The 19,919-nt window shown below is 41.7% G+C and overlaps 1 protein-coding gene across 1 annotated transcript in view; it reads right to left on the reverse strand.

Annotated features, from left to right (window-relative positions):
• Positions 1–19,919, reverse strand: part of TTLL11 (tubulin tyrosine ligase like 11) — a 749,536-nt gene that overhangs the window by 663,273 nt on the left and 66,344 nt on the right. Inside the window, exon 2 of the mRNA XM_085613706.1 lies at positions 15,944–16,043. Coding sequence (XP_085469832.1) covers positions 15,944–16,043 — 100 coding nt within the window. The remainder of the gene's footprint in view (positions 1–15,943; positions 16,044–19,919) is intronic.

The raw sequence follows: 19,919 nt of genomic DNA on the forward strand, positions 1-19,919 counted from the left end.
GTCAGTGGTGAAGGCTACAATATAGGTTGATGAGGATACTTAAAATTGAGATAAATCCCCAGCTGGGATAAAGCAACTTAGGTAAAAGGAGGTAAAAAAGCATGCTGGCGTAAAATAGATGGTGTATGGAACTCCTACGTATGGTATTACCTTACAAGACATACTAACTATTAAAGAGCTGTGTAATAATCAAATAATCAATCTGGATTATTTCGAAATACAAGTTTCATAAATCCACATAAGAATTACAAATAGTTATGCACAAAACCAACAGAAAAGCTCAAAGAACTAAAATTAAAATGTTCAAAACTACTCACAATCATTAGTTTGTTTGATAGTTAACACAGATCATGACCCTCAAGCAATGAATCCCAACAATTTCAAAAACACTCGTTAGCAATCCTAAAGAGACTTGATTTGGAAAAAGAGTTTTTGCAACATAATTTAGAAAACAATATAGATGATATTTAAGTTCTTTGTCATGCAGATAGACATTATTACTGAGATTACGACATCTCTTTTAATCCTCCCACAGGTAAAGTTCATAAACGGGTTTGCTAGTCCTAACTACCCTACAGCCAAAGCGAAGTGCAAGATTGAAGGGAGTGAGGGAATAAGGAATGGAATGAAGAAAAGAGGATCAGATTCCTGGATTGCACATAATCCAGGCATTACCTTTCGCTCCTTCTTGTCCCTACCCTTAACTCTGACGACATACTGAAGCGGCTGCTTCAGAATCACATCATGCATAAAAAGCACATACAACAAATAGATTGAAACATCTCTGTCCCAGTTAATAAAGCACACAATGCCACCATGTCATGGTAACCGGAAGCTAGAACAACCTCATCAAAAGAAAATGAGGCAGCAACTCCATATCCAGCCTTCGGTGGGACATAAAGGTCGAGGGTGAAGCCCATGCGGCTAACTGGCAAGTACCCAAAAAGGAAATAACTTACGGCTAAGCCCAAGAAGCTGCAATGCAATGGAGGGTGTAACCTGCATAGATCTAGCAGGGTCATAGGCTAAGGAAACACCACTCTCCTTCACCCAACAGATCACAGGAGGCCATGCAGAGATACACCAAATGTCACAAAAGACTCTCACAACACCTGAAAGGCATGCTGTGATCAAGATAGGCGTGGACAGCCAGACATTAGGGAACACAATCTCAGGGTGCAGATGGATTCGAGGCACCAACTCATGAGGATCCCCAGCCAGTCAAAATTATTGACCATATGATCAGGAAAAGAAGGGCACCTGGGACCGGCACAACAGAGAACCCCAACTCACACACTCTTCTGGCTCATCTGAAAGAAGGACGGTCTAAAGGGACAACAGCTTGTGAATGCCCTCCGACAGATGCTGAAGGGCAATCAAAACAAGCAACAAACCCCAAGGTGAACCCGGACCATGGATCGACAGATGAGTCCGTGAAAAACCTGATAACGCCAGAGGCAAAGCACTGCCCTGCTCCAATCACGCCCCGGGGCTCGCAAAAAGAACTGATCTATCTATGCCCATAGGACTATCAGCATGGCAGAAGACAGGCCCCAAGTAAACCAATATTGAAGGAATTTCGGAACTCACACCAGCTCCCATTCTCCTGGTATTTCATCCCTCTCAACACATGGCCTCAGAAAGGTGCACTGCGAGGACCACTCCCAGATACAGCCACAGACGTTTCAATACATAATGTTTCGATGCCACACCAAGATGCGTATCCTCTAGAGAAAAAGAGCCAAAGGAGGAGGAGGAGACTGGAAGGAATATGATACTATAGCATCCCGCCTCCAAGGGCCAAAAAGGAACTATGACCACAGCACTCTCTTGCCACTAAGCAGCCAAGCCTGGGAATTATGAGGCAATGAGTAAAGGCAAACAAGAGAATCTCTGGCTACGCACACATCAAATTATTCACTGCCAAAGCACCTTTATCAGGAGCCTGGGACAGAACATCAGAAGCAAGGCATTGTCCCAACTCACAAGAAATCCACCCCTCGGGTGCCAAACATACTGCAAATCTTCCCTAAGAATACACAGAAGAGGGGAAGACATTGCTCAGTGAGTCCTTCAGGGAGTTCTTACCCCCGATTTACACTGCTAACAGGGACAGATGTTCCTTTGCTCCCTGCATGGTCCTAAATGCAAGCTGCCTGCACCATCGGTAGATCGAAGTACAGCCTGGTTAACAAATATCTACGCAACTCTTCACTCTCTCTAGCGGCTTCTTAGATAAGTCTCAATCCTAAATAATTCTTAACATTGACACTTTCCGAAAAATTACCTTGAACTTTAAACATTATTAGGGATTTTGCATTTCAAACAGTTATTACTTTTGCATTTGTATCATTGATAACCATTTTCTGTCTTTCACAGTATTCACTAACTTCCTGAATCAGAGCCTTCACTGAGTGGAACATCGCATTTATTCTATATAACGTCCTTTCTAAATTATTTGTAACAATAGTAACTAAGCTTGAAAGAGACACCAGGGTCTGGCAAAGCAACTAATCCAACCACACCAACTGGGCGAGAACTTAATAAAGCTCCTAAAACCATCAGGTCTCCTCTCAACCTTGTTTTCTTGAAGAAGAAATACAAATATATATTTTAGGTACAGGCGCTTCTATTCTGTGAAAATGAGTGCATTAAGCCTAGGGTGGTGGCTCAGTCGATTAATGAACCACTGCATGGATGCATATTTGAGGGGAACTACTAGGATTTGATCCTGTGACTTCCAGGTTTGACTGACTGACTAATGCTGATCTTGGAAACTAACACCTGTTATGTGTCAATAACTTCAGGGTGGGATTGCGTCAGACAAATGGATCTATTATGTGTTTTAATGTTTTCATCACTTGTTATGTGATGCAGTAATGCTGGGAGGTGGGAAGGTAAGACAACCAAATGAGGGTACGTGGGTGGGGACTTACTCCGCACCAACCCATCACATATTACAATGCACAACTGATATAACAACTGATTCTTCCCCAGCCCAGATGAAATTTTACAGGCAGTCAGTTGCCTGTACTTTTTCGTAGGTGGCCACTGCCCACTAGTGTTGCCTACTGTCCCTGCTGACTCCACCCACTGCCTGCATGTACAATGCCTAAAGTAGAAGCGCAGGGACAGCGCAATGAGCATGACGGACGCTCTTAAAGAACTTAGGAAGGTGAGATTTCATCCAAAGAACATTTGGGGAAAAAAAGGGATAACAGTGAATTTTTCAGCCCAGTTTTCACTTAAATTCCCTAAAAAGCCATACCCATTGAAAGGGTACTCTCAAAGGGTAAAATATGCCAGTACTGTTGTGGTTTAGGTTAGGCAGAGGGCAAAGGCTGGGGCATGTGAAGAGGTAGGTGGTCCTGATTCTTACTGTTCCAAACAGGTAATTAAACCCACATGCAAATTTTGTAGCAAACATAACCAAAACAGAGTAAAAACAACAAACTTTGGCACATCAAATTGAGTAAAATTAATAGTACACTTGAAAGAAACCCTTGTCAACGGTAGAGGGCTGAGGTTCAGTTGATGACAGGTTGATCCCTTCAGAGGAACAAACGTTTGGAAAATAAATATAAAGAACTGTGTTTATTACAGATTTGGCTTTTGCTGCTGTTATTTATAGCTGAAGGAGGTGCATATATACTATCTTTGGAAAACCAGGAATAGGAATAACAATTGAACAAAACATTCAACCGCATTTCTTAACACAGGGATGATACATTACTTACATCTGAACTTTTTAATTGAAGACATTTATAAACAAACATAATGAAAATGAAATCAAAACAGACAAAAACATATGAGGACAGCATAAACAGACAATAAATAGAAACTCCAGATGCAAATGAATACATCTTATAAAAAAAATTATATCTGATAAAGTATTTCATACATAAAATAAATAAAACATACAAAACAGACGAAAACAGAATATACAAAACAATCTTTAGATGTGCATTGCAACATTCAGCTAATTCTAAATCAATGGCGGACGGCACAGGTATGTGCGGTAAGGCGGTGCAGGGGGGAAGCCAACGGACGATGGAGTAGGTGTTATTTATTGATTGAATTAATTATACCTATTTCGTCATCTGTCCACTTCCCCCTGCTCCCACCCGCCCCACCGCGTTTACCTGTGCCGGTCGCCGCTGTTCTAAATGTAATTTATAGCAATGGAACATCTGCCATAAATACTCATTCCTCTGTGTCCCAAAATAATCTAAATTCCTTGTGCCGACTCTTTTCTTGCCTTGCTTCTAGTGTCATAAGTAGCTCTTCATCCTTTTGCAAGCCATGACTTAACATAAGGGATGAGGTTGAATCTATTCAATGGTGGGCCAACACGATTTAAGAACATCAAAGATGTGGTGTCAGTCAACAGCGATTGGAAAATCCTCGCTCATATTCCGCTATAGAAATGGCAATAATGTTCACTGCATTTAAAAGCTCCTTGCACTCCCTTTCATTTCTTTGCCGCCACATCCCTATACTCATATAAGCTTGTATTGCTTCACTGCTGCTGAGGTCAAACCTTTCAAAGAGAAACTCAATTCTGCTTTCTTCAAGAAGGGTAGGCAGTTCTTCAGGCTAGTACTGTCTGTCCACAACTTTCAATCCACTGATCAATTCGTCACACCCACTCATGGTTTCAGTAGCAGTACCACCACGTGTGGAGATTTTTAAAAAATAATTCTGCAAGGCTACGAAAAAGTTGATCCTGCTGAATTATATTACTGGTAGTGTTTATATCTTGGAATGTATGTCTTCAATTACCTTTTAACACAGCAAATATTTCCCTTCCTTGTTTACTATTGCCTTAAACACAGATATTTATCAGTGAATAGCATGATGAGCATCAGTGATTGTGATGTCACCTTTCTGTAACTCAAGACACAGCTCTGATAACTCTTAAAGAGCATCAGACATGATACTTAGATTAGCGACAAACAAGACAGGTGATAACTGCCAACCTAGGCCTGTGTACATGTTCCATATTGAGCTGTCAGATGAACCATTATCAGCTACGATAGTAAAGTACCTGAAGACAGCATGACAAGTAGTCCATAAAGCCTCTCCTATGCTGAAGCAGGATGAAACCCAGGGAGAATCCAATACCCGACCTATTCTACAAAGCTGAATGTCAAGAGCTTCTGCACATTCTTTCAGCTTCATACTTTATTTTACAGATGTGCTAAATGGAGAATACAGCGCTTCAAGCAAGTTTTTTAAATGATTTGTAACGCCAACATCATACATGACATCATTGACTACAAGTTTTATACAAGCCTACGATATTGAGAACAGTTCTTTCTTGGAATGTCTTTATAATACCACTATTATGAACAAACATCACTGATGTTCCATCAGCAGCAATTGAAACTAAACATTATATAGGAAAGTACTCTTGTGTTAGTTGGGCCTTTTTGGGTGTAGGCAGTAAATCGGTTAACAATGCTCAATGAGGTAAAACACATTATCTGCAGACTCCATGTCAGCCAGCTGCATTAGCATGTACAAAATTAAAATACTTTTCTCACTTTAAGTAGTGGCGTCATCCAACAAAAACAAAATCACATTTACGGAAAACTCAATTATGTTGGATATGTGTTGTAGTATATTTGAACAGGCTGCAGCAGAGTGCAAAATTCAGCCCATATCCAGTCCATTCAACTGATGGTAATCGATCTCTGTTCTGTTGGTTTGCTTTGCTTCCTTATAAGCCAGACAACATTTCTAACTGTTGTTAATATTTCTTCTGATTGGACGTTTTTTTTGCTTGCTCTAGGCTCCTTGAAACTATCATGTGTGCTTTCTTTTGTGCATGTTCAGTTATTTTGTTCCTTAGTGACTTCCTCGATTTGTCTGTATTGGGACAATCGGAGTATAGAGTTGACTTCATCCATTTCTGGGCAGTTTAATTCCGTGAGGTTGCTTTATTCCAAACCAAGTGGCTTTGTGACAAACAACTGTGTTTCCAACATATGGACCGAACGCGTCTCTGGAAAAACTGTAGCTACATGTTTTCAAAGAGTAATGTTGCAGACTGCTTGCTATTGCTTGATGTTACCTCAGTTTCAATATTACAGTTATTGTACTCTTCTATGAGCAAACTGACATATGTCTCCACAGGGGATGAGAACGCGGTTGCAGGTATCGGTCTCAAACCCATCTAGTGCCTTTTCTCACACTTCACAATCCCCACTGCTCCCTTTATCCAGTTTAGGAGAATCATCTTTTTTAGCTTGTTTGTGAGTAGGCTACTCATCATCTTTGGTCCTGGATTTTGCAAAGAAAGCTCATATTTTCTTCTGATCACCTTGTGATATTCTAAAGGGAGCAAAGAAAAAAAAGACTAGATGGGTGATGTCAATCCGATCAGCATTTATAGTACTGAACAAGGATAATGTTCATTTTTTACAAACAGCATCTCTACACCAGCACTTCTACTACCAACCCGAACACAGGCAAATCCTATCCTAACCACGTTGCCTCCCCTGTTGTAAACTGTGGCTTTCGTTACATTAAGAGACACCGCTTGTTCTGAATTCTTAGAAGTGGAGATACAAATGAGCATCTTGGTGGGCTTTTCAAGCAGAGTTATATCACTCAACATAAACTATGGGCTGAAGGCATATTTCTGACCGGTATACCCCATGCGGGTGAAATTGAGGCCAATGCAGGCAAAACCAGTAATCCGGTGTTTTAAATGAAAAGCTATTGTAAGGTACCTGTATTCTTTAATTAGAAGGTTAGAATACCAACACTTCTTAGAGATACAGTACCTTTGATGAGAGAGGACCCACACTTCTCAATAGCTAAAAGGTACTCTGAGGTAATGACAGTGATTCAAATGGTGGCGGGGGGACGCCCCTGCACTTTGAGAGATCGGATTGCGGATTGCTCCTGGGTATCGGTGGCATTCCGGGGACTTGCCGGACGTGCCTGACCTTAACATGGCGACCAGAAGCTCTTTCACAACCCTAATCCCGGCGCTACTCATCCAGATGCTGGCATGTCCCTGCTCGAGGCCCCCTTCGAGCGAAAGACTAAAATGAGTACCGACTGTTTCTAACTCCAAGGTCAGAATCCCTGGCCTAACCCCAAGATGGCTGCCACAGTTTTCCCTACCACCGGACTCTGACCAGACCTTGATCACATCCCCCATCGGCCAATACGGTAGCCCCAGCTCCTTCTCTGGTTTGTTTTTACTCCCTCCCCCCGGCCTCCTTCTGTTACCTCTATCCTCATAGCCTATGTATGTAATCAAAACTGTTTTTCCCGATTGTTGAGACCTGAGCAACATGGCTGATGCCCGGTGGAGTTGCTAGGCACCTAATGAGGAGATTGGCCCTGGTTTCCCCCTCGACCGACACTTACCCTGTCAGACATTGGACACAGTTCTTCCTCGTCTCCCTGCTATGGCTCCTTCCTCCCCTCCTTTCCCAAAAATTCTCTCAACCTCGTAGTTTGTTTACTGTACCTTACTACGCTATTGTATCTGATGTAATTTGTAAAGCAATGTTCCTCTGGTATAGCGCTCTGATATCTCCGGGTCTAGCCAGCGCTATATAACCTTCTCAAATCAAATAAACTAAAAACTGGTTTACCTGAATGCTGAGACCTGAGCAACATGGCTGATGCCCGGTGGAGCTGCTAGACAGCTAATGAGGTGATTGGCCCTGGTTTCTCCCTTGACCGTCACCTACCCAGCCGGACATTGGGCACAGTTCCTCCTAGTCTCCCCGCTATTACTCCTTCCTCCCCTCCCTCCTACGAATTCTTGAAACATTGTTTATCTTTACTGTACCTTACTATGCTCTTGTAACTGATGTAACTTTTAATGCAACAATCCTAAATGTAAAGCGCTCTGATACTCTCTTGGGTCAAGTTCGCACTATATAAAACTTTATAAATAAATAAATAAAAATAAATAAATTAATAAATACATGGTGAACCACACCTAAATATAAGAGAGGCCACTTCTGCTCTGGCCCCCTGCCTAATCTGCATACATTAATGGACCGGTCCAGCTGGAGACTGGGAATGACCCCTCCGCCCCGTTGGTTAAAGGGAGGTAATAGAGGCCCATCTGCCTCTGGAAAGGCCGCTAAGACCCCCACTGGGCTGCTCATGGCATCTGTCACAGCCCAAATAGGCCACCACGCTGCTCAAAAAGGAGGCCAACAGGTGCAACTCAGATACCGGCCCATTGACCACTGCCCACCTTACCAATCCGACCCTGCCGGCACTTGCAGTTGGAGAATCTGATCCACTAATTCCTCATAGAAATACTTGAAATACATACTTGGCAAATAGCATCATTCTGTCCGACACTAATGCAAAAATGAAGTTCACCACTTTAGTTATTTGTTACACATGCATTGCTAAACTGCAACTTAACTTTAATAGATTTTAACCATAAGCATATCCTATACACCTAGGATCACCTGACCCGCTATCAATTTGATGGGTGATTTGTATTTCAAGATGCACTATGTTACATGATTTAGGAAATGTTATAGGAGGCGCCCCAAACACCCCCACATGTAGTTGTAGTTCAAGCGTATTCACATATTCCTTTTTTCAAAATCCAGCATTTTATAGTCCCCTTTAAATAAGAGGCATGAACTCCTAACTCTTACTTTATGTAGACTCAGAAGCCAGTCTATTTTATTGTATTGTATTCCTCTTTTCTGGTCAGTGCCCCCCAACCCTGGTCCAAGCCTGACCATCAGTGTGACCGTTGGTTATACCATACCTAAATTGTACTTTTGGGCCCCCGAGCCAATGCTTGTGAATACCCATGCCCTAGACCATGTATGTCACTTTCAGCATGTTCTGTTGTTTAACCAGCAGTGCATTGCTTTTTGGGACTGGTAGCTATGTTTGTCACACTGTAAGCTGGAGCTCATGAATCCGACTTTGCAGAGTGACTGAAGGTGTAGCACATCAGATGGGGGTCACTTGGCAGCCACGTAGAAACAGCAAACAATAGTTACATTTTCTATCTGGATTCAAAGCAGAAATGGATGAAAAGTTTTAAATCTGACAGAATTCCCTCGGTGGTGTTTAGTAATCAATCTGCCTCACATTGCGCCGATTAGTTTCACATGGGTGTAAGGGGAAAAAGCACAACTGGACATGCCTAGCATTGCAGACACATGAAATCCTATCCTGAAAAACTAGAATTCCAGCAGGCAGGCGTTTGACGCTAAACAAAAGCCATTTACTGACCGGTGTCTTAAAAAGACCACTTACTATCCCCACCACCCCCCACACCCGCCAACAAAAAGAGGCGTGAAGTGCCGGCCTTTAATCATGCCCACTGGAATTATGGGTCAGTGAAGGTAGAGATTATGCAGTCGATGGTTATGTCACAATTGAGGTAAATGTAGACCACTAGTTATGCTAAAAACTCCAGTCAGTACTTGCAAAATTGCAGCAGCCCTGCCCATAGTCCAGGCATTCATGGATCAGATCTGCCTGACAGCACTGACTCCATACACCACAAATTTAAGAGTAAAGCCGAAATGGAAGAGTTTCTTTATTGTAAAGTCTTCCGGTGCCCTGGGCACCCCCATTATTTTGCGTACTGGTACTGGTGGTAGCGGACTCCAACTGCCTAACCAGGCCCAGGGCAAGTGCAATGCTGAAACACACTTCGAATACAGTGAAAACACCTACATACACTAGGGTACACTATGGGTTAGGGTACCCCTATAATTGGCATGACCATCCCTGTAAGACCCTAGTACATATAAGTCAGGGGGATTGAAACTACCTTTAAGTCCCTAATATATAACAGGGCATGACAGTTTAGAGGCCAGCAGCCCTGTCTGCACTTGCATGTGTGCACTGCTGAAGCCGGAGGTCGATTTTAAAGCAGCCATGTGCTGCAGGACAGCTTTTAAGATGTACATTGTGCCCAAACTCTTCTTTGGTGTTTGGGGTACTTACAACATTGATAAACTACAACATTTTGGCATATTAGGTACCCCCAGGGTCTCTCTCCCCTAGGAGGTCCCTTATAAAAGAGATTTTATATGCCCTGGGGATAGTGAAATTGCAGTGCAGACATTGTAGTAAAGTGCTTCCCAAAATTGACTTTTGTGCTAGAAGCACTGTGAAATGAGGATCTGCTATACTTTTACATATACAGAAACGCTAAAGTCTCCCCTAGGTGTTCTAAAGGTGGAGGGTCCTGCAGCTATAGACATGGTCTTTACAAAAGTTGTTTTATAAGCCTTGGTGGTGGAAACATTTCCCAGTTAATGTTCCCCATTGTAGATCCCGGCCCACATAGGTTACCATGGCAATCAGTTATTATTTAATAACAAACGCTAGACATAACAGAAAAAAATATCATTCAAGGACTTGGGAGAATGATATTGATGAATCCAACAATATGCTGTTGTTGAATTTATCATACAATGTACAGAAAATAAGTTAGAAGACTTCAACTGTAAGCCAAAATTCAGCCTTCCAGTGATCTGTCCTGATTGGTCAGTTAAGTGGATTAGCCAGGCTGCTTTGATGAAGTGATAAGTGGTACCTGAGGTGAAAAGCCATTCTGGGAGGAGAGACTTCTGCTGCATAGGTATGCCAGAGCAAGGGGGAGGGGCATAAACCATGAGCTTCAAAGGCCCGGGGGACAGGCAGAGAAAGCCAGGTCCATCTATGACCACCGCTCTGAACCCAGCCAGAAGGCTTAAGGAAGGAATGTACAGATGCCAGGGGGAGGCAGACTATGGAGATGAGCCATCCCAGCTTGGTTCAGCCAGCTCTTGCCATTCTGCTTCAGCCATATTGAATTTTGGAGAAATAGTGCTTTCTGGGAGACCATGGTGCCACACTTTGGAGGGAATGGTCATGCTCTGGGGTGTTGCCCAGCAACTCATTGGACAGCGTTGCCCTACTGTTTGACCCCAGAGAAAACTGAGTAAGTATCTGAGAGGGGCAGAGCCTCCCAGATCTGCTGCTTGAAACCACAGAAGAAGAAGGGTCCATGCTGGAAATTTGATATGTACCAACCAGGCCCTGCACTCTGACTGGCTGCGCCTGCTGCACAATCTGAAACTACAGCCCTGTGGATCAAACCTGCTTCAAAATGACTAAAGAGTGGCCTCCCTGCAAGCTTAAGGTTAACAGAGCTCACCTGGACTATCACAAAATCCCCAGCCTGGAGTGACTCCTGTGGATTTGTAAGGGTTTTGTCCAAGTGGTTTGTGAAAATTGAAGTCCCAAACTTTCAAGGACCATCTTGGAGCTTCCAGATCCTTGGAGTAAGTTTTGGACATGTGGGGACCTCAAAGGGACTTCAGGAAGAAGTTCCAGAAGTTTAGAGTACTTTGGAGCAATTCTGGAAAAAAGTTCCATAAATGGACCGACTCGACCTGGCCAGCCAAGCCAGCGACCCTCAACTGCGAGCAGGCTTGCCCTCCAGGTTCGTCCCACTGAAAAGCTCTGGAGGTCAGACTTCCAGAGTTTGAACGAGAGCTGGTCGAAACCCAAGCCGGCGAACCCTCATCAAATCGAGCCTGGTGAAAAGCACTGAGGAACCCCAGGAGAAAAAGCTCCAGTAAAGTTTCGAAGTCAGAAGGTAAAAACTTTGACAGAGGCCTACCGCGAGGGGTAGCTGCACAGGGCTTCATCGCGGAAGGCGTGAAACTTTGACTTTGTCCCGGTCTAGAGCAACTGGCTGTCGTAATAGGCGCTATAAGTTTCTATGTACTATATTTTGCTAACCCTTTAAAAATTCATATCTCCGATACCCTACATTGGATTTGTTTCGATTTGGTGTCATTTAAAAGATACAAATATTTCCTATCTTTATAGATTGGTGTTGGATTTCTATTGTGTGTTGTGTCTTAATTAAACTTAATTGGTGTTTTTAAATGCTTTAAATACCTGTCTCTTAATTTAAGACTGCCTGCTCGCAGCCAAGCTACCAAGGGTTGAGCCGCGCGCGCAGCCACGTGTGAGGGTATGATGAGCAGACAGATTGACCCAGGCACATCTGAACTCAGGCATACAAAACTAGTCAGTACGGGCTGAAATGTATTCTGGCGTGACACATCAAGGTTCGGTTGCCTCTTTTCTTAGAAAAAATATCAGACGTTAAATCTTAGATGTTTGTTTAGGGTTTGCTACACTGGAACCGCCAAGGGTTGGCAGGTGAAAAAATATTTTGCCAGAGTTCTTCTTTAACATACAGTTAACCCCTCCATATTTACAATACATTAAAACTTTGCAGTGATTAAAACAGATCACTTTCAAGACAAACATTGATTGGAAACAAAGTTGAGACTACATTTCAAAGAGCAGTTATAGCCCAGGCAATGATCTTTTGAATGCATGATTCGATCGTGATAGGTTTCTTTGATAAACCTACATTTACTTCAGAGCTCCTAAAGTCGTTCCGAAGTATTTTTAAAGGACTGACAGTATCTGCCGAGAGAAGCCGAGTCGCTAGATTTTGGAGACAACAGCATCACCGGACCTAATATCTAAAGCTTGTTCTCTAAATGCAAGCAAAGAAGAAAGTTAAGCTCCAATCTCAGGCACCCTGATTTAATTCTTTGTTTGTTGAGTGAAAGTCTGGTACATTGTCTCTGGATGGCGGACAGCTGTTGCGGATCGGAACACTGAGCCTCCCGGAGGGCGGACAAAGCAGAATTGCAACGCGGCCACCAATACAGCCAGTAACAGTGATAAGCCCCGGGGGAGACAAGACTCCTGTCCCCGTGGGTAATTGAAGATGAACAATCAGCGTTGGACAGGTACAGCCGCCCTACGCATGGGAACTGCTGCGAGTGCTGGTTAGAGAGAGGACCGGTTATGGGGTGAGTAAAGCGCTGCAATCCACCGCACCCATGCCCGGAGAGAACAACATTAGTGAGCGGCTGCTGATGATCCGGATGGTGGGGCGGTGAGGGAAGAGCCGAAGCCTTGAATGATGACAAGATGGCGCATGGAGGATATTGAGCCGGACAACAATGTAACCTCTTGTAAAGCGCTCCGATACCTCCGGGTCCAGCCAGCGCTATATAAAACTCAGCAAATAAATAAATGAATAAAAATAAGCATGGGAATCATTTTCACAGACCTATTTTGAGCCCTAGTTTGTGTCAGTTGCCTTATTGCCAGTGGTAGATATATATTTGCCACTACTAATAATCCACTTTCCAACATTCTGCCTGTTGCTTGGTTCTGGGCTGAAATCTTTCCATTAATAGCAGTGAGTGGAAGATGAGAAAACCGATTATCTTTTCTATTGAATGTTACAGTGGAGACATTGGTGTTAATATTATTATGGTGAGCTGTTTTACTCAGTGTGAGCATTTCTATGACCTATAATGAATTACATCTCCTCATGGCATGAGAGCATCACGAGACCGGACCGATGCAGACAAACTAACGCGATTATTGAAAAAAGGATTGTTTCAAACACATTTAGAGACGGGTCACAATAACTGTAGGCGACAGTGGCTCCCCCTCCCTTTTTTGCAGACATGAAGAGTGTCTGGCAGCCTTAGCAAAGGTCAGTCTGACAGACACTATGTTCAGGTCTCAAGATAGGCGCTTGACAAGCGCTAAATGCGAGGTGCCTGGCTGTCTGTGATGAAATTTGCTGGATTGAAGATGTCACAGCTACTGTGGGCATGACCTCTTCAGCCTGGCAAAGCACTAGGCATACCTCCCCCTCATGACTAGGGGTAGTGCCACTGATAGCCTCGGACCTGCGCGCTTCAGTTTTAAGCCCGGAGGTGCCCAGGTCTAAGTGTATATTACTGACACCTCATCACAGATTGGGGTCAGCACGTCTCATTGACCCCATCACGATCTGCCGGGATAACTATTTAAATACAGTCACGTTTCAGAATATGTAAGTTGGTTTATTGAAAAAAAAAAAAAAAAAACATGAGAGCCAGGTGAAGAGACTGCAAACCACTGGGCTTCTCTCAGAGTACTGAGAAAAGCAAATATCACATAAAATGGATATGGCCATGCTGGGGTAGTACACCAAAGGTTTTCAGAACTGTATCAAATAGCATAACGCTTACAGAAGTGCAACAGAACTTCTCATTATTTTCCCTGCTTATGACCTCATATATTACATCACTGATGAAGTCTGAAAACTATGGCAGTACAAGTTATACTAATGTAAAATTGGCACATTTCAGTGCTTTTTTGGCGTTATATATATAAATATATACATATTTATTAAAATTAAACTGCATTTTCTAAATTATTATTTTATTTTTCATAGAAAAAAAAAGTTTAGTTTTAATTATTCCTAAGTAATATATAAAAAATCATACTCATCTCTGAATCCTAAAAAAGGAAGGGACTGGGAACAGCCCCCCAGGCCATCCTGCTCATTGAGAAAAACCGCTTACCACCCTTTGTCCACTATCTAGGATCAGTAAACATTTAATCACGAGGGCCATTAACAATCAGATGACACTAAACACTGACAGAAAGCCACATGTAGCTTACAAAGGAAAAATCGTAACTTGCCCTTTCCAAAATAGTAATGCAAAATCCGACTTGATCAGTAATTTGAATCATTTTTCTAGCTATTCCCAAAACTGAAGTTATGCATCTTTGGCTGTTATAATGCAACCCAGCGAATTTCTATGGGAGAGCTAGCCTTGCCACAGTGAAAAACAACTTTGGGGATTTTTACTGCCAGAACATAAAAAACATAATAAACATACATGTCCTACTTTTTAAATACCATGCACTCTGCCCTAAGGGACTTTAGGACCTACCTTATGGATGACTTGTACCTATTGAAAAGGAAGGCTTATGCCAGGCAAAAGGTGTATTTTGCCAGGTCGAATTGGCAGTTTTACAACTGTCTAACCAGGTTGCAGGGTCAAGCCTGGAGACATGCAACTTTAATGGAAGCACAATAGTGCTGCAGTCCACTCGTGCCTTTGACTTACAGGCCCAAGGTACACATTTGTACCAGATACTATGCACTTATAGCTAGGTTAAATATGGAATTCAGGAGTGTGGCCAATTTCAGCATGTTTAAGGGGTCACTGGTTAGGAGTGTCCCAGTGCACAGAGAAAAAAACACCAGCATCAGTCCAGAAAAATGGGGATTACCATACAAAAAGAGGCATTCGCCAGGAACAATTTGTCCTTAAATCCTAAAAATCAGTTGATACCCCAATTCACATCCCATCATTGAACCCTAACTATTACTTTACACTACACAGACCTGAACTCTAAAAACCTATTTTACTCCTTAAAACTACACACCCTAAACCATACAAAAGCTTACTACACCTATACACTAACCTTCCCTGAACTCTAAAAACACCTTACTACCCCTTAACATAAACCACTCCTGAATACTAAAAAACGTTTAACTAGCCCTATAAAAACAGTAAACATTGAACCCAACATACATGTATGTAATTTTTTTAAATTAATTATCATGTATTATTTACATACAATGAATTTCTTTGACAATTCATTTTATTACTTACATTTAATATAGATTTAATGATTTCCATTTATTAAAAAAACTCACACTTATTGTATATTTAATATTAATTATTATATTATTTAAGCAACATCACCCAAAAAATAAAAATGTAAATAGGTGTATTTGACATGCACTTGCATATCAAGCTTGGAGTGCAGGACAAAACTATATGATAAGACATGGCAGCAGTAAAGGAGCAGACTTGGTGAATAAACAATATAAATTTGGTCTACATCATTGGTCTTCCAAGTTTAACCTTATTTTAAAAAAACAATTCTCCAACTATCTTGCTCCCTTCTAGACCAGTTAGGCATTTACAGTATTAACACAACTGGGAAGGGGGAAAGCTGCTAGCAAGGGGTTCCTAAATTACAGAGTCCAATACACCAGATGATGCAAAGGCAAACAGACTATGATGACACAAATTGTTACCTGGAAACTTGTTGACTTGACCTGAGCAGATGTTATCACTGTCATGAAAGGACACTCCATGCCAATAGATATCACAGGGTTGCCTTCTACCAAGGGGAAACTGAAAGGAAAAAGAATTGTTATCAACAACTAGATTAAATTGACTTTAAAGTAATATTCTTGGCGCCTCCTTTATACAACCGTCTTTGAACATATAAGATTTACTTTAGCCCCTCTGGTCCTCTGCTGAACTTGAGGTAAGCTACACATAATTATCTTCCCTTTTATATGTAAATTTTGCCAAATCAGTTATTTTTGATTAGGTAATCTTTCCAATGCAAGAATGCAAACATGATTGTACACAAGGAATTACAGACGAACCTGAACATATAAATACCTTTATATTAAAATCATTACAAAGAAAAGGGATTACAAAGGAAATAAATGTAGGCTGTTAAAATGAAAAATAAAATTCATTAAAAATGTCCAATTTAAGATCAGTGAACATATGTTTGAATAAACACCACGTGAATTTGGTAAAGGTTAGTATAAGGGAGTCAAGTAGGAATATGGTTTAGGACTGAGGACTAACATGGAGGTTATGGTAAACTTAACAGTGTTAGGGTTTAATTTATATTTAAAGGTTAAGGATGGAGTTAGCTAGTTTAGGAGAAGGTGTATAAAGTACATTTTTTGTTATAAATCAATTTGTTGGATGGGTTGTTTTAGGAGCTTTCATAATGTAAATTGAAATCAATTGCAAAAGTATGTGTTGTAATAACACACATCTTGCTTGTGCAGAAATCTTTAAGTAAAACATTTTATAATAGTCCCCTATAACCGTACAAATCGTTTATACATCCTAATGCGTTTTTGCTTGTTTGAGTCAATCCCTCCCCAACACACTGTTATCTGAATACCTCTAATATCCCTTAATTTGGTTCCAAAATCCATGTTCATTCATGCAATTCCTATTGTTCATCTGGTCCCAAGTAATCCAGGCCAAACGCCTTGCAAAGCATCAGTGGCCTGATTGTATGGACATCCACCCATAAATAGCATAAAGTTTTACCTCCTCTTTAACGCTGCTAAGTGGACTCTTCATTCTGAATGCTAAATCCTCCACGCTCCGAGGGGAACTCAAGTAATGGGAAACAGCTTCCCGTGTTTTAATTGGTGGCATCATACCAGGAGACCTCTTACCTCCGCTTTGCATGCTATACTTTCTTGTTCCGATTCACCAGTGGTCCCTACTAGGTTTTACACATAGCATACCAACACTTTTTTCCACAGAACCACTTTGCCTGAAGACCGGTGCATACCTGGGAGATACCAGCGATTTGCTATACTGTGATATTCCAATAGTCATTGGGAGAGTAGATTAAGATTGTTTCTGCCCACAATAAACTTTACAAATGCATCATAAAATCTTTACACAATATAGCATTCTCTACTCCACTACGCACCCCAAATAAACTGTGTTGCAGAGGAAATTACTCAATCCAATGTATGGAGGGCTTTAGAAGTGAGTCCGACAAATAGATGCCCACTCTCGTGCCAGCAGTTTCTGTCCTCAGAGAATCATTTTTTATTTTTTATTTTAATTTCAATCTAAACAATAAATATATTTTCAGAAGCTCGCTCCCTCCGTTAGTGATGGGATGTATTTTAGTGTGTATCACCATAGTCAGGTAAAATTATGTTTAGGTAGTTGGTAGAGGACTGTGCCTTCTTGATGAGTTTCTTGTAAGTGGAATATTTTCTAGAATTCATTAATCGTTTCCAAACAAAGTGTGCTTTTTCACCATTTTCACACATAACACAATGGACAGCCGAGACATGTTTTGCCCATTTGGCCCGACGGCCGTGGGCTTTCTCAAGGCTGATTGGTTGCAGAAACATCATATAGACATACGACAGTTGATATTGAGAATGTTTGGACCATGATAAAGGTGTAGGGGGCAGTGAAAATATGTCACAATAAGGTTGTAGTGATTGAGGGAGAGAGAGAGGAGCCGGAGAAGGGGAGAAGGTGATGGGAAGGACAGGAAAAAACAGAAGAAGACAGAAAAAAAGCCCAGGAACACAATGAAGGGGAGAATGAGAGGGAAGAAGAAACAACAAAAAGAAGGAAGAAGAAACAAAAGCAAAAAAGACAAAAAGACAAAAAGCTGGAGAACCAGCGAATTATTCATGTTTCATACTTCACATTATCCCTTCAAATCATGAAGGCTGAATGGTCTAACACGTTTTAGTCTCATCATAAACACAGAAAAATAATGAAGGGGTGAATGGGAGGGAAGAAAAAACAAAGAGAAGGAAGAAGAAACAAAAATAAAAAGGACAAATGCATGAGAGATAAACCAATGAATTATTCATATTTCATAATTCACATTAACCCTTCAAATCATGAGGGCTGAATGGTCTAACACGTTTTAGTCTCATCATAAACGACGTACATTTAAAGAGAAATACACTTGATGTGAAACATTGTGAGATACATGACAGCTTTTAAGTGTTATATTGCATCAATGGAATAGGGAGTGTTACTTCAAAGGAGAGAGCAAAACATTAAATTATGTAATACTGGGCGCATGAGACAGGAGCCAGTCGAAAGGGTTGCCTATCTGCCTAGCAGTCTTAAATCCCTATATTGAGGATCATCAATGAGACAGGCATACGCGAAAGAACATATGCATATCCTATTGCTGTAGGCTATTGTAACCAACTGGTGCTATGCGCATGAGTTATAGGGCAGTCAGAAGGGTCAAAAGACACCTGTTAGCCTCGTATTGATGTACACCCATGATAAATAGTCAAGAGAGCTAACATGGAACAGATCTATGCGAGAGAAAAAGTCCATTTACTATGGTACCCCGAGCCATGGTTGGTGGAGTTAGAGGTGTAAAGAAAAATTATATTGAAATGTTGGAGGGCATCGTGCTTACCAGGGAGTCGTCGCTGGTAATCCAGTCCCTAGAACAAAAGACATGGCAAGGACAGAAGTAAAAAATGGTGCGACTCAGAACGAATGGTCATACATGCATGTTCTAAGGGTATTTATAATATGAAAACCAGGGGCGCTTTACATTGGGTTTGTATGGTTGGAAAATTTCGGCAGAAAATACATTTAAGTCGGTAGTGGGAGGAGTGGTTGTGCAGAAACTGACAATGTACAAATCAAGTAGGAGATGAGGAAACGGGAGTGGGACGTGAAGGATTTACATGGCAAGTTGAAAGGCAAAAACAAACAAGATCCCTCGTAATGGGATACGTATCTCACGTTATGGGAAGTAAAAAGCCTAAAAAGTGGAGCGAGTGCTCCGACTAGGATTCAGGACTGGATAAGGGAAACGGAGCGTCTCAAATATCAAGCGCAGGTAGCGGGAGTGAAAAATAAGAAAACGCTACTGGGAAAAAGTTCAGACAGCTGGTATGCCGCGTGGGCGTTTCTTCCTGCAATGGCAGAGAAGTTACATCTAGGCAATGTCATCTAGATTCAGTTGAAAGACAGGCGCTCGGGAGCATGTTGGAGGTGCCGATCTTACCGTAATTGATATGTGTAGTGGTCTCTGCGGGCCCAGGAATGAAGTGAGTTCCGGGACTGGCTGCAGTCAAATAAATCGATTCTTGTTCTGACGTCAGGGTTATGCTCTGTCACTACGTACTGTTGCGTGCAGGGCAACAGAAGAGTTACTATCTCAGGGTTATGTCAGAACATGATGAAGGAAATCTAGTATAGATGGGCAGGGGTGTGGAATTTAATAAAATATCTACTTGTCCATGGGGCAGGTTGCTTCATAAATCTACTTGTCCTGTAACAAAATCCACTTGTCCCTTTTTTGCCATGTAATACGGCGACAAATTACGGCAGCAATCTCATTATTTAAGAGTTCTGATATAGCCTCTCTAATTATGCCAGGGCTCGTACCATAGTAGGGTTGAATATTAGCAATTCCCTTATGTTGCTACGTTTCTGCAGATCTACATGCTGGGG

The sequence above is a fragment of the Triturus cristatus genome, chromosome 1_2, assembly GCF_964204655.1.
Source record: "Triturus cristatus chromosome 1_2, aTriCri1.1, whole genome shotgun sequence".
Lineage (NCBI taxonomy): Eukaryota > Metazoa > Chordata > Amphibia > Caudata > Salamandridae > Triturus > Triturus cristatus.